The 13,280-nt window shown below is 40.5% G+C and overlaps 3 protein-coding genes across 5 annotated transcripts in view; 2 read left to right on the top strand and 1 right to left on the bottom strand.

Annotated features, from left to right (window-relative positions):
- The window catches only part of LOC108011143 (centrosomal protein of 162 kDa), a 30,100-nt gene that overhangs the window by 15,527 nt on the left and 1,293 nt on the right, over nucleotides 1–13,280 (bottom strand). The gene's annotated exons all lie outside the window — the stretch shown is intronic.
- Nucleotides 359–3,753, top strand: LOC108011144 (carboxypeptidase B). 2 transcript variants are annotated; one of them, XM_036821006.3, is made up of 4 exons: nucleotides 359–834; nucleotides 1,641–1,979; nucleotides 2,396–2,759; nucleotides 2,835–3,753. In XM_036821006.3, the coding sequence occupies exons 1-4, from the start codon at nucleotides 426–428 to the stop codon at nucleotides 3,631–3,633; spliced, it is 1,911 nt and encodes a 636-aa protein (XP_036676901.2). In that variant the 5' UTR covers nucleotides 359–425; the 3' UTR covers nucleotides 3,634–3,753. The 2 variants fall into 2 exon arrangements, with proteins under 2 accessions (XP_036676901.2, XP_070853935.1); XM_070997834.1 differs by lacking the exon at nucleotides 1,641–1,979 and having other exon boundaries at nucleotides 2,835–3,751.
- Nucleotides 7,266–12,876, top strand: LOC108011146 (carboxypeptidase B). 2 transcript variants are annotated; one of them, XM_017076230.4, is made up of 4 exons: nucleotides 7,266–7,635; nucleotides 10,555–10,992; nucleotides 11,062–11,215; nucleotides 11,861–12,876. In XM_017076230.4, the coding sequence occupies exons 2-4, from the start codon at nucleotides 10,587–10,589 to the stop codon at nucleotides 12,636–12,638; spliced, it is 1,338 nt and encodes a 445-aa protein (XP_016931719.2). In that variant the 5' UTR covers nucleotides 7,266–7,635; nucleotides 10,555–10,586; the 3' UTR covers nucleotides 12,639–12,876. The 2 variants fall into 2 exon arrangements, with proteins under 2 accessions (XP_016931719.2, XP_016931720.2); XM_017076231.4 differs by lacking the exon at nucleotides 7,266–7,635 and adding an exon at nucleotides 9,966–10,087.

Raw genomic sequence — 13,280 nt, 5'->3', positions numbered from 1 at the left:
ATACCTATATTCTTTATAAACACTTCCCAGAGATTCAGTAGCTGCCCTCTTCTAGCCTATATAACAGTATGACAGTCTTGATGGTAGCACACCTCACCCAAAGTAAAAGTCCGAAATGAAAAGCATCAAAATCGCCGGCATTCCGTCAATATGCAAATCCATTGGCCTTAATTGGGGAATCGGGTGTATAATGGGGAAATGTAGAGGGGCGGCTGAAGCGGAGAACGAGAACGCGGCTTAAAGAATGGAGACTGGAGAACGGAGAACGAAGAATAGAGAATTGAGAACGCAAGAATCCGTTAGCCGGAGGCTGCGGCTCACCGATCGATTTGCGAACGCATTATATCCGCACCAACTGTCCAGTGGAACGCACCACAATCTAGAAACTAAAAAAGATATACAATCTTAACATAAATTCCGATAAAATGAGCCTCCTTCTCTGGCAGTGGGCGTGGCTGGCGGTGGTGCTGCTAATTGCTGGAAAAATGGAACAGGTGGGCGGTAGGAATCATCTGGATTTAGCACGCACCGATAATCGGCTGACGAGGTTACCATTCTTTGGCGGCGGTGTGGGTCACCTGCTGAGGTATCTCAACCCTTTGTCGCCTCATCCCTCAACGGAACGGGGAAGAATCTCGGAGCTGCGCAGCGATTTGGATGCCAACTATGTGAGCTATCGAGGTGCGCAGCTGTGGAAGCTCAACTTTAATGCCACCCGGGGTTCATCCATGGAGGAGCGGGAGCCCGGGGAGGAGGAGGAGCAGGTGGAGCCCGAGGAGCGACAGGTGCTGGCCTCGCCGGATGCCCAATTCAACGAGGTGGTCGCTTTGTTCGGTGAGTCAAAATCAATGCCCTGGAGGGCTTTCAAGAAGTCCGTCAAGCCGCACAAAAGAAGAGAAATTGTCAAGCTTAGATGAACACTTGCGGTCAAGCAAATAGTGTCTAAGAATCTCTGATCTTAAATCTCATAAAAATCAAGAATAACAGTCAACACTCGAAAACACTTACTTAAAACAAACGAATAATATAAAAAAAGGAATTCACTGCTGATCCTTGGATCATTACTTTTTATATGATAAACCTCATGACCATATCTTCTCTTACAGAACGGAAAATTACCAAAATTAATATCGATGTATAGAGTGTTTTATATCATATGAAAGTATTGATTTGAAGATCAAAAGTAAAGTTATACAGAATTTGAGTTATTTGGATAGGTCAACTTTTTTGTAGATCTCTTTTTCGCATGTGAATTTTTTCAACCTGTTACTTAAGCCATTCTATTTTTCAGAATATTTTAAATTGTAATATCTTAATATTCTTGATATTTCAAAGTTTTTGAAGTTTTACAATTATTTGTTATTCTAAAAAGACATTATTACGTCTACTTATATTTGAAATCCATAATATTTCCACAAAAACTGCTATTGTTTTGACCCGGTCTGTGGTAACACCCGGCGGTTTTTGGGCGGGTTCCGGTCAGCTCAGGGCAGGTCAGGTCAATTCGGCCAACTGAGCACGCATTCGCACGCATAAATTTGTGGTTTTGGCATAAATCAGAGAACCGCTAGTCCAGAACACAAAGCTGAGAGCCCAATAAGCCAACTAACGATTTAGTACGAAGATGCTGCCACGAGAAGCGCTCACGTTTGTGGCCCTTATCGGTTCGGTTCTTGGCCAGAAGCTGGTGCTCTGGCGGAGTGTCTCCGTGCCGGAGATCTCTGGAATCTCGGGTCTGCCCCTGGCCCTGTTGACCCTCAACAGCAGCGAACTGTACGAATCCACTTTCGAGGGTCTCCAGTGGCTATCGCCACTGGATCTGCGCCGTTTCGACTTCCTCTCACCGGGATCCTCGTACCAGATCAACAGACGCTACCGGAATGGCAGCCATGTGCAGCGATACTACGGCTTTCAGCTGTGGAAAATCCATGAAACCCGACTGGAACTGCCCGAACTAAGGGCCTTTTGGCGGCACTTTGGTATAAGCACACAGAAAGAAGTTGAAATATCAACAGCATTAGTCATATCTTAAATATTTATGAGACATGTTTACACAGCATATTGTTAATATTATTAGATTAGTGAATGGAACTTAAAAACTGTATAACTTTTTGCATTTGCAAAACCTACTTTCACAGTCGCACATTTTTGTTAATATTCATATAACCTAGTTTAGATTTTTAGTCACTTTCTGCGAAAAATGCGACCTTACCTAGTTTAAAAAGAATATCGTGTATTAATTCAAATTTCAAGAAACAGTAAATGAAATAGAACATTCAGAAATTATAATGGCATACAGTTCTGCTCTTTTTCAAGACCCTTTAGTAACTCTTTAGGTTAATATACGAGAAAATTCTATAAAAACTAATTTACTACACTTTATAACTCATTTTAGGCAGCGAGGTGTGGAATATCAACCAGGATGGCATCGACATCCTCATCGAGCAACGCAATGTGGCCGATGCTAAGAAATTCATGGATAAGGTAGGCTTCAGCTACAACATCATGATCGACGACATCGAATCGGCCATTGATGAGACCTACGTGGAAGTTCCTGCTGTAGAGCATCCCTTGGATTCTGTGCGTAACAATTCATTGCCGTGGATGGAAAGACCGGGATCTTTGATGACCTGGCGGCGTTATCATGATCACGCGGATATCCAGCAGTTCTTGCAGACTCTCTTAGAAACCTATTCGGAAAATGTGGAATTAATCCAAATTGGGGTAACGCGCAACAAGCGCCCCCTAGAGGTCATCAGGTGAGAAAAAAGCAGTAGGAAACCGTGAATTCTTTAGAATTTTTTCAATTAACTAAACTTTTCTCCTTTTTTAAGGGTCTCCAATGGCAACCCGGACAACTGGGCGGTATTCGTGGATGCAGGACTGCAGGCAAGGGATTGGCTGAGTCCCGCCGCCCTGACCTACGCCATATCCAAGCTGACCCATCTCTGGGCCAGGCCAAAGGGCCAGGGTCAGGGACAAAGGCAAAGCAGGGCGGATAAAGCAATGCGTCGCATCGACTGGTACTTCTTGCCACTGGCCAATCCCGATGGTTACCAATACTCGCGCCACACAGATCGCCTGTGGACCAAAAACCGGGGCTACGACAGTGACAGCGGTTGCTACGGTGTAAATCTGGACCGAAACTTCCAGTACGGCTGGGGCGGCACCGGATCGACGAGTAATCCCTGTATGAATCTCTATCGTGGAGCCGAGAGCTTCTCCGAGCCGGAAAGCCGAGCTATTCGAAGTTTCCTCTCCGGAATGCGGGAGTATTTGGGCGCCTATGTATCCCTGAGTGGCTATGGCCAGACCATCACCTATCCCTGGGGCGATGCGGACTATGTGACGGAGAATCAGAGGGATCTCAAGCAGACGGCAAGGAGGGCGGTTCTTGCCCTCAGGCGATTAAACCAGGCGGAATACTCCTCGGGCACCAGTTACAAGCAGAAATTGGCACGACCGGGCAACTCCGCCGATTGGGTCCAGGATCGCATCGAACCCCAGTTGGTGTTCAACATGTTCCTCAAGGATCAGGGACGCTACGGCTATCTGCTGCCTCCGCATTATATCGTGGAGTCTGGCGAAGAGGTCTTCGAATTTCTTCGCACCATCGCTCAGCAATTGGAGTAGCTTCTCTATTAACCTCAATAATATGTAGCATCTGATAAATCAGCAACGGAAAATGATAATTGGGACTGGCTATCTCCAAGAAAAACCTTGTATTTATTAGCCTTTTAGTTTATTTATTTAATTTAAATTTGATCTATAAATAAAAATATTTATTTGGGAAAAGTTATATATCCAACAAGTTTTTTTGTCGCACAGCTAACAATTTTGGGTAGATTTTTCAGGATTTTTCAGTAGACTTTTCAGGAGTTACTAATTACTAAACGTTGGATGGATGTCAATAAAAATGTATAATATATTTTACATTTTTAATACGGATTGATTGGTTTGCATTTTTAGCATTCTTTTTATGTTGCATTTTTTATTGAATTTAAAAAAAAAATCATTTATAGCTCCATAAATGGGATAACAACATAAACACTGCTTCATCAGAAGGGTTGAATTTCTGAATTTGTCAATAGTAATGTTAGTCCCTTTTTTATAAATTAAACAAAGGAAAGAGAAAGATTATGAAAGTAATAAACTACAATAGCCCATTTCATAAATATCAGAAATAAATTTTTTGCAAATTTAAACTGCATACTTTTAGGCTAAGGTGGACCGGCAAAGCTCCCGCGTAGAACAGTTTCGTAAAGTTGGCCTAAAACCGAATTCTTCGGAGAGTGTGGGCCACTCTTCTTCTTCTGCACTCTCTTCGGGCCCTTCTTCGGAGGGGTGTTGGGAAGTTAGGGGAGAGAACCGTTAACCGTTATTTGTGGGCCACGTGTTTGATTCGCCGCCAATTTCGAATCAAGATTTCGCAATAGCGCATATCGTAAATGGCATTACCCATTAACGATCTTATGTAAACCTGGCCAAAAGACGAATATAGCCAAGTAGAATGCTCAGCTGGCCAAATAGAAAGCTGAGAGAAAGAGGGGCGGCCATAGAGAGCTAAAGAGAGCAGGAGAGCGAGCGCCAACTTTCACTTTCAATCGCGTTTCAAAAACCAGTAAGCTCGAACCACAACGCTTACGATTTTTTGTTTTTCAGCTCTTGCCGCTTTATTTATTTATTTTTTTTGTATTATATCTTGTTGTTGCATATTTGATTGGATTTATTTTGTGCATGCATATAGAAATTAAGCGAAAGGCCCGCGGCCATCGCCGCCTGCCGCCAAAGTCAAAGTCAAAGCTTCCAGCTACCGAAGAAAGTGATTTAAGCGATAATGAAAATAAACCAAAAACAAAAAAGTTATTTTAAAATGAGGTGTATGGATAAATAAACAAAAACCCCTTAACCACAGAAAACATTAAGAAAGAGAACGACGAATACAAAAGTTTTACACAGAAAGAATATTATACTTTTAGAACTACTATTATAAAAAATAAACAAGTTTTATTTTTTCCATGGATAAAGATGGAAATTATCAAAGATTTATTAAAACTTAAATATATTTTAAAGACATAAATATATTTTTTTTTCATAAAAAATATTATTAAAAGCTATTGTTTTACAACACTTTAAAAACAATATTAAATTATTACAAAATAAAGCATTCCATTCAAACTTATTTTTTTTAACTTTTTAAAAATTCTTTAATTTTGACACTAAAATGCAACAATTCTTTTTTTTTGTGTATCCAGCATTAACTGATCAATGAACCAGCAGCAGACAAAAAAAAGGTGCCCTGAAAAAATCTTCCATTGTGGGGCCAAACTCTCGAAAAAGGGTTAAAAGTGAAAATCTGGGTACCACAAAAAATACAAAACACCGGAAAAAAGTCAGAAACAAATAAAAAATAAATAATGCCTGGCGGCAAAACAAAGTGTGGGCGGAGGGGGGCGGGACAGGTGATCAAAGGCGAAAGAAAGTAAAACTCGCCAAGTGGGTCAAAATCGCCCCGTCACACAATCACACTCAATCCATTAAACAAACACACACATGCGGTGATTTTGAGTTTGTGATACAATTGAAAATACAATTTACTATCGCACTTGTGTTCGGAAATCAGCTGCTGTTAAAAACAGATGAAAATGTATCTATATACATGCGGATATCTTACACTTGCCAAAGCGTTGCAAATTTTGTATTTTTTACTGGCATTTCCGTTACATTTGATTCATGTTTCATCATAAGCAATTATAATTGATGATTGGTGATGATTAAAGATGAGATAAGTTCGAATGTCGGGATTGACAGCTTTGCACCTTTGTTACATTTTTATGCGCTGGGAATTTCCACCGATAACCATTTGCAATAAGTCAATACAATCAAGCACTTTAAAAAATGTATGAAGTGTATTTAATAACATTTATTACTAAATTACAAACTTTTTTAATCTTGGCAATTTAAAAATTAGTCTTTAAAGAATTGTGACCAAAGAACCATTTCATTACTTGTTTTGTCAGATTGTAATTTACAAAGCTAATGGAGTAATTGATTATTTGAAAAATAAAGGCAATCTATTAAACAGAAATCAATAAATCAATAGGAAATATGAATTTCTCATCACTGGAAATCCCTCATTGCAAGAAAGAATTGTGTTTTAACCCGTGACTCATGGTCATGGCTAAGACCACTTGGGCATAAATAAGAAACAAACTAGCAAGTGGGCAGCCACCCCTGGGTCTTCAAACCAGTTCATAATAACGATTGTGGGACGACAAATATTTATTTTTTTTGAAAATTGCTGATAACAGAAATGAAATTCCTAGAATATCATTTTCCTAATAAGGAACTTAACTCTGGTCTGGAAATTCCGCATAAGAAAAACGAATTCCGAGGTTAAGCCCATGACTGATGATGTTTTTATTATCTGATTTGTTTTGCTGATATATTAACAACGCAGTATTAATATATTGACAAAAGCGCCCTCGTTAGAATTAAAAACCAGTTTCTGATAAAATAAAATTTTTTTCCAAAGTGCCAAATGATCTGTTTACAGCATTTACATTCCTTATCTCTGAAAATTCCTGATAAGAAAAAAAATTTCCAGAATGTATTCCTGACTTATGAGGCTTTGATTACTTTTTGTTTTTAGCCTATATTAGCAAGTGGTCAGCCCTTGTGGGTTAGTTAAGGCCAACAGGGGCTGACCACTTGCTTAAATATCTTTCATGACATACATAATATGTTTACAAAGACGGAAAGGGTACTGTTTGGGGTATTCACATTTCTTATTGTCGGAAATACCTGGTAAGAAAAAAAGAATTCCGTGACTGAACCCGTGACTCATCATGCTTTAATCACTTTGTTTGTTTTGGATGGTTTATAGCAAGTGGACAGCTCCCCCTATGGAAAACCGTTAAATGCATTTGAGTGCAACTCGATGTGTGTGAGTGAGTCAAAGTGTCAATGTCGCGGGTGCAAGGGAGACAGCTGCTTGCGTGGGCGTGGGCCTTGCATTCTACCTCTCTCTCTCTCTCTCTCTCTTTCCCTTGCCCTCTCGCCCCCTCTCACCTGAGTGGGATGCAGGCAGCCAGAAAGAGACAGTGCGAGTGCGTGGAGCATTCGGGGGGGAGCAGCTCCTCTCCCTCTCTCTCTCTATAGCCACTCTTCCTCTTCTCTCGCCGCCGACACCTCTGCGGCTGCGCTGCTGCCTCGCTGCCGGCGTCGCTGCCGTTTCCATTTCCAATTTCCATTTACGCGACGATCGCTTTAAAGATCGGTCGTCGGTCAGCGCGAAAATTTACAACACTCTTGGGTTCCCCCTTTTGTTGTTGTTGTTTTTGTTTTGTAATTCTCGGTTTCGTTTATTGTGTTTTTTTTTCGTTTTTTTTTTTTAATTTTTTATATATATTTTTTTTTGGATAACGGCTCCCTTGCGCCGACAGAGCGGCAATATAAAATTGAAGCGCATACAAGCAGCATTTAGTCGAAGTTTGAAGCTCAGGCCGCGATACACTCTCTCCCACACACAAACACACACCCACAAATAAGCAAATTGCACTCTCTCTCGAAGAGCCGGCAACTGGAAGAAGAAGAACTGGAAGAGCGCTGCAGCATCCCGAACAAAAAAAAACGGTAAGTGAAAAAGACACCAAAATACAAAAAAAAGTGAAAAGCGCAAAAAATAATAAACTTAAAAACTTAATTCGACAAAAAACGAAAAAAGAATGGCAAGAACTCAAGAGAAGACTGAAGAAGAGCGGGGAGAAGAATTCGAAAGAAAGTGGGGAGTTTATCAAAGAAAGCGCGAAGGTTACTGAAGAAGGGAGTTAAGAAGAAAAAGGAGGAGAAAGACTGCAGGCAAAAGAAAGAGGGGTGGTTCTTCTTAAAATAAAGAAGAATTAAAAAAAATCAAGGGTGGAGACCTTAAATAAAAGTGAAAGAAGACAGCAGAAGACAAAAGGGATGACTGTGCATAAATAAGGGAGAATGCCTTATAAATGAGGGTGAAGATTGAAAGAGAATAAGAGTCGAGATTCTACAAAAAGATTTATGAAAGAAGAAGAGGGATAATTGATGAATAATGCGTTTTAATAAGACATAAATTATAGAGCTACCAGAAGAATTTGCCGTGTAAGAAAAACGAAAACCATTTGGAGTAAATGCTGATAAGATTTCAAGATTTCGGAAAAGTCTGTTGTACAGAAAATGGAAACACATTTTCGAAGAATTAAGAAAGATTTGTAGATGAACTTAACTGAAAAGAGATCAGATCCATACAAAAAAAGAGGAAAGGATTTACATGTATCAGAAGAATGAGGGTTGCACTAAAAATACTGTAAGGAAAGACACCATATATCAAAAGGAGGCCAGATTACACACGAATAAAAGTATTTAAAGCTGTTACAGCGAATGAGGAAGTGCAAAATGCAGCGACTTCATTTTTCAACAGGTTTTGACTTTAATTTTTTGGCCCCTAAACGGAACAAGTTTAAATTTTTAACGTCTTTTGTCCATATTTTTGATTGTGCGAAAAGTGATAAAATAAGATCTTTTTAAGTGGAACACACTACGGTTAATTTCAAAAAAAAATTACAACATCTTTAACCCTCCAAGAATATTTTTATCGCTTAGGATTCAGTTTTATCGATGAAAATAGCTTTTAACTAGAATGCATGGAATATATTTTGAACGTTAATAATATATAAAACACGATTTACAGAAGTGTGTAATACACTAGTTAGTTTGTGTTAACTTAAGATCTTTAGTCTCTTAATTTTGATTTCATCCGAAGACGCGAAGGTTCAAAGTGTAAGTTAATTCAACATCAAGATGTTAGTCTCGCAACTTCATAGTTAGATCTACAATGTGTTCTTAAATTGTTTACGTTTCGGAATGAAATGCAGGTATAAACGACTCAGATAATGGAAGGAGAACGGGGGGCACGAAGGTCGAGGTGAACAGCAGCGAATTGAAACCCAATCCGAAACTGTGTTTGTACTCCACATTCGACTCCCGAGATCTGAGAACCAGTTCTCGGAGTTCGGAGACTACGAGACTCGGAGAAACGGAGACGACCCTCTCCATCGTTCAAGTGCCACTTTCTGCCTGGCAATAAAAAGAAAATAAACACGAAAATACAAATACGCATCCATAAAAAAAACAAAAATGAAAACAAAACCTAAAAAAAAAAACGGGCCAGGGAAATTAGCACAGAAGCGTTAAAAACGGCGTTTCGAAATCGGTAAGAAGACCAGGAAAAGTTTCTTTGCCCAAAAACTAGATCTTAGGGTCCAGTAACTAAGACGTAGTAGTCTACCCCATCTATCATTGTGCATACAAAGCAGAGGAAACATACAGAAACACGAAACTTTGACTGAGTCAATAAAATCCACAATGAGACACACGCCCCCGGAACTTGGAGAATTCAGGGAACTCACGGATCGAACGATCAAAACGATCGATCGATCGCCACTGGAATCCGTAAAACAATGCAAATTCGTTTGTATACTGAAAATCAAAATTGATCGTCTGTCGGGAATGCAAGTTTTAATAAACCCAAAAAAAATATCATTTGAGATATGAGATATTTTATAACCTTGTTCTCAGGCGATACCTGAAAAATATTTGTTTCAATTTTAAAAATGTTGTAAAGTGTGTATTGATCATCATAAGAAACTATTTTTAACCTCAAACTAGGTTATTTTCCATTTCTAAGTTTTATAACTAGAATAAATGTTAGGATTCTACAACTCATGCGTGCTATCATTAAAAAGTTCGCAAAACTATTAGCGTTATCTGGTATGTTTAATTACTTATTGGCAATGACAGACACAAAAAAACAGGGTTACGAGTAACTCACACATCTAGATAACCCTAACCATTAACAATGAAACGGAAACATTTGTTGTATTTTTTTGTTTGCTTTTTTTTTGTGACGGATAATTAGACGAACTTTTTCTGTAACAATTATTTTCCCTGATACCAGTTGGAGTTTGCTTTTAGTTTCATTTTGCATTCAGTTCTCGCAACCTGAACGGCTGGGTTGGATGTTCGATTGGTTCCATTGTAATTGCTGTTAAACAAGGTTATATTTCAAAACCATAGTGCAACTAAAGTCTGATATTGTACTTTGGCAGGGTTTTCCAATTGCAAATTAGCTCGCGAAATGTTTAGATGATAAACAAAAAAAACGATGTATTCAAGGCTTGTTTATATTCCAACTACAGATGACTCTAAAAAAGCAAGCACTTCGGTCATAAATAGCGTGATTTTATTGCAAACTAAACAAGCGTGTACTATTTTAACCTTTAGAGTTTAACAATGGTCATAACCACTGGTTGGTAGCAACTAGTAGCTTAATAGAGTCCATAAATAACAATATGAAAATCGTGACAATTGTTTAAAGCTTTCGATTTGTATATTTGGCCAAAGTCTGGGGCTTTCCAAGGCCAGTTTTTCCTTGAGCACTGATCGCAACCCAGTTATTGAAACTGCTTTGAGTGATAACATCTCACTGATTACTGATTACTGATAAGGGAATTGCTTTTCCAGGTCAACCTGCTGATAGAGACAACGACACAAAGATGACGCAACAAACTCATCTGCTGATGCTGCTCCTTATGGCGGCTTTGGCAGCCAGTTCAGCCAGCGAGCTGATGCCCTCCAATCTCACCCAGCTGGATGTCAACGAGATTCCCCAGCGATACGATGAGGCGCAACTGTGGCGCATCTACAACATCTCGGAGGCGATGCAACGCCGGGTGCCCGTGGGTCAGATGCTGGAGCAAAAGTTTGGCGGCAATATCTGGAAGGAGAACTCCAAGTTTCTGGACATCTCCATTGCCAGGGATCAACTGAAGGCGGCGCGCAGCTTTCTGTCCGCCCACCGCCTGGATCCCCAGATTCTGTCCGAGAATATTCAATCGATGATCGATGAGGAGCTGCTCGACGGCATCCAGGGCAGTTCATTCGCTCACGGCAAAAGAACAAGTAAGTGGAGTTAAACTCTAAGGGATACTTAAGTTTATACTTATTGAATATGTTTGTCAAACCCCACAGAAAAGGCAGCCAGAAGCAGCATGCACTGGAAGGACTACCATGATCTGGAGACCATCTATAGCTTTATGCGGGAGATCCGCACCAAGTTCCCCAACATTGTGCGATTGTACACCATTGGACAAACGGCCGAGGGACGAGATCTGAAAGTGCTCAGGTAGGTGCAAATGTTTTTTTAGCCAAAAAACATTTTCTGGCATTTCAAATTATTATTCTCCGGTTTGGATCTTAAAACAACCGGTAGTTTATTGCATTCTTAAAAGTATTTAAGTTGACTTATTTGTTTCAAGGGGTTACCTAAGTTATATTTTTCGTGCCAATACCTAGAAATATAGCTCATAATATATGGCAATGCATTTGTTATAATTAGGGGCTGTCCAAATATTACGTAATCTCACCACTGTGAAACAAATGATTTTGCTTTTGTTCACACCTACAGTTTGGAATTAATTGAATGGAATGAAACCTTGAGACTATATAACAATAACTGAAAAAATATATGTTTTAACAACCAATATTTTTAACGATCAATAAGTTGAGAGGGCATAATATTCATTGATATATTAACTTCTAATCCTATAGAACCAAGGGCCCAGACGTATGCAATCATATTATACAATTTACAGGGAATGTAAAAATGTAACGCCTACTTTTAGGCACTAAGGAATTCTAAAAATGAACGCATCGTTGAGAGAAAGCTGCAAAACTAGGGGTTTTTAAATTTATATCCCTTATCCATCCAGAAAACCTATTCAATTTCCCGCTAAACAATAAAACTAAAATATAATTTGTATCCCCACAGAATCTCGGAGAATCCCCGCGAGAACAAGAAGGTCTGGATCGACGGCGGCATCCATGCCCGCGAATGGATTAGTCCCGCCACGGTGACCTTCATCCTGTACCAACTGATGTCCAACTGGGAGAACCAGCCGGCGCACATTCGCGGCTTGACCTGGTACATAATGCCGGTGATGAATCCCGATGGCTACGAGTACAGTCGCACGACGAATCGCCTGTGGCGCAAGAATCGCTCTGCATCGCGACGTGCCCAGTGCAACGGTGTCGATCTCAACCGGAACTTCGACATCGGCTGGAATGGCTATGGTTCCTCGACGAATCCCTGCAGTGACACCTACCGCGGATCCTCGCCAGCTTCGGAGCGGGAAACGCGTGCGGTGACCGAGTTCCTGGCCAAGAGGAAGTACAATCTGGAGTCGTACCTGACGTTCCACAGTTACGGACAGATGATTGTCTATCCGTGGGCGTACAAGGCGGTCAAGGTCAAGGATTCGAGTGTGCTGCAGCGTGTGGCCAGCTTGGCTGCCGAGCGGATTGTCCAGAAAACGGGCACGGCATACAGGGCGGCGGTTACCCACGAGGTGCTGGGCATCGCAGGCGGTGGCTCCGACGACTGGAGCCGTGCCGCTCTGGGCGTCAAGTATGTGTATACCATTGAGCTGCGAGATCGTGGAACCTACGGATTCGTCCTGCCGCCGCGCTTCATCAAGGATACTGCGCTCGAGGGCTGGACAGTGGCGGAGACGGTGGCCCAGGCAATTGGTCCCAGTTCGTCCGGTTGAGTGCCGCCTAATCTTCCCCACATCTCGGTGTAATTTGTAATCTCTGTCGGTTTCTCTTTCACCCCCCACCTTGTGTGTTTGTGAACTGTGCGTGCCTGTGTGTCTGAAGGATTATTTATGTTTGTTTGTGTGCTTGTTTTGGTGACTGAGAATGAGCGTGTGTGTTTTGGGTGGGCTGCTGTATCCTTTGAATCCTGTACGGCTTGAAATAAACAAATCTGCGCTATTTATTACTACAGATCGCTTGAGGAACTTATTTTGGTGGTACTATAATGAACATAAGTGGGCATAATGGGATAAAGATAGAGCTAACATGTTCCCCAAATCCTAACAAAGCATCTTCATCAAAATCTTTGTTCAGAGAACTCATTTGAATAGCAGATCTCCCTGATAAAAATTTTCATTCAGAATGTTTAAATCACAGTGGATTAGATTGATCACTTGGAGAACTTATTTTGGTGGTACTATAATGGACATTCAATGGTAAGTTCTAGAAGGAAGTCCCCGGATAAGGGTGTAGATAACATGTTCCCCAAATCTTAATAGAAAAACCGATTGGTTCTTCATCAAAATCTTTGTTCAGAGAACTCTTCCCAATAAATAATTCCAATCAGTAGATTTAAATCAGAATAGAATAGATGT

This window comes from Drosophila suzukii, chromosome X (genome assembly GCF_043229965.1).
Source record: "Drosophila suzukii chromosome X, CBGP_Dsuzu_IsoJpt1.0, whole genome shotgun sequence".
NCBI classification, from domain to species: Eukaryota; Metazoa; Arthropoda; class Insecta; order Diptera; family Drosophilidae; genus Drosophila; species Drosophila suzukii.
Note: the sequence above shows the minus strand (reverse complement) of the source record. Positions and strands in the feature narration are given on the sequence as shown.

Excerpts from the sequence above, each read along its gene's own strand:
- LOC108011144 (XM_036821006.3), top strand. The coding sequence starts at position 426 with ATGAGCCTCCTTCTCTGGCAGTGGGCGTGGCTGGCGGTGGTGCTGCTA. Across the intron at positions 835-1,640 it reads CGAGGTGGTCGCTTTGTTCG|CGCTCACGTTTGTGGCCCTT; the intron begins GTGAGTCAAAAT and ends TGCCACGAGAAG. Across the intron at positions 1,980-2,395 it reads GGCCTTTTGGCGGCACTTTG|GCAGCGAGGTGTGGAATATC; the intron begins GTATAAGCACAC and ends AACTCATTTTAG.
- LOC108011146 (XM_017076230.4), top strand. The coding sequence starts at position 10,587 with ATGACGCAACAAACTCATCTGCTGATGCTGCTCCTTATGGCGGCTTTG. Across the intron at positions 10,993-11,061 it reads CGCTCACGGCAAAAGAACAA|AAAAGGCAGCCAGAAGCAGC; the intron begins GTAAGTGGAGTT and ends CAAACCCCACAG. Across the intron at positions 11,216-11,860 it reads CGAGATCTGAAAGTGCTCAG|AATCTCGGAGAATCCCCGCG; the intron begins GTAGGTGCAAAT and ends GTATCCCCACAG.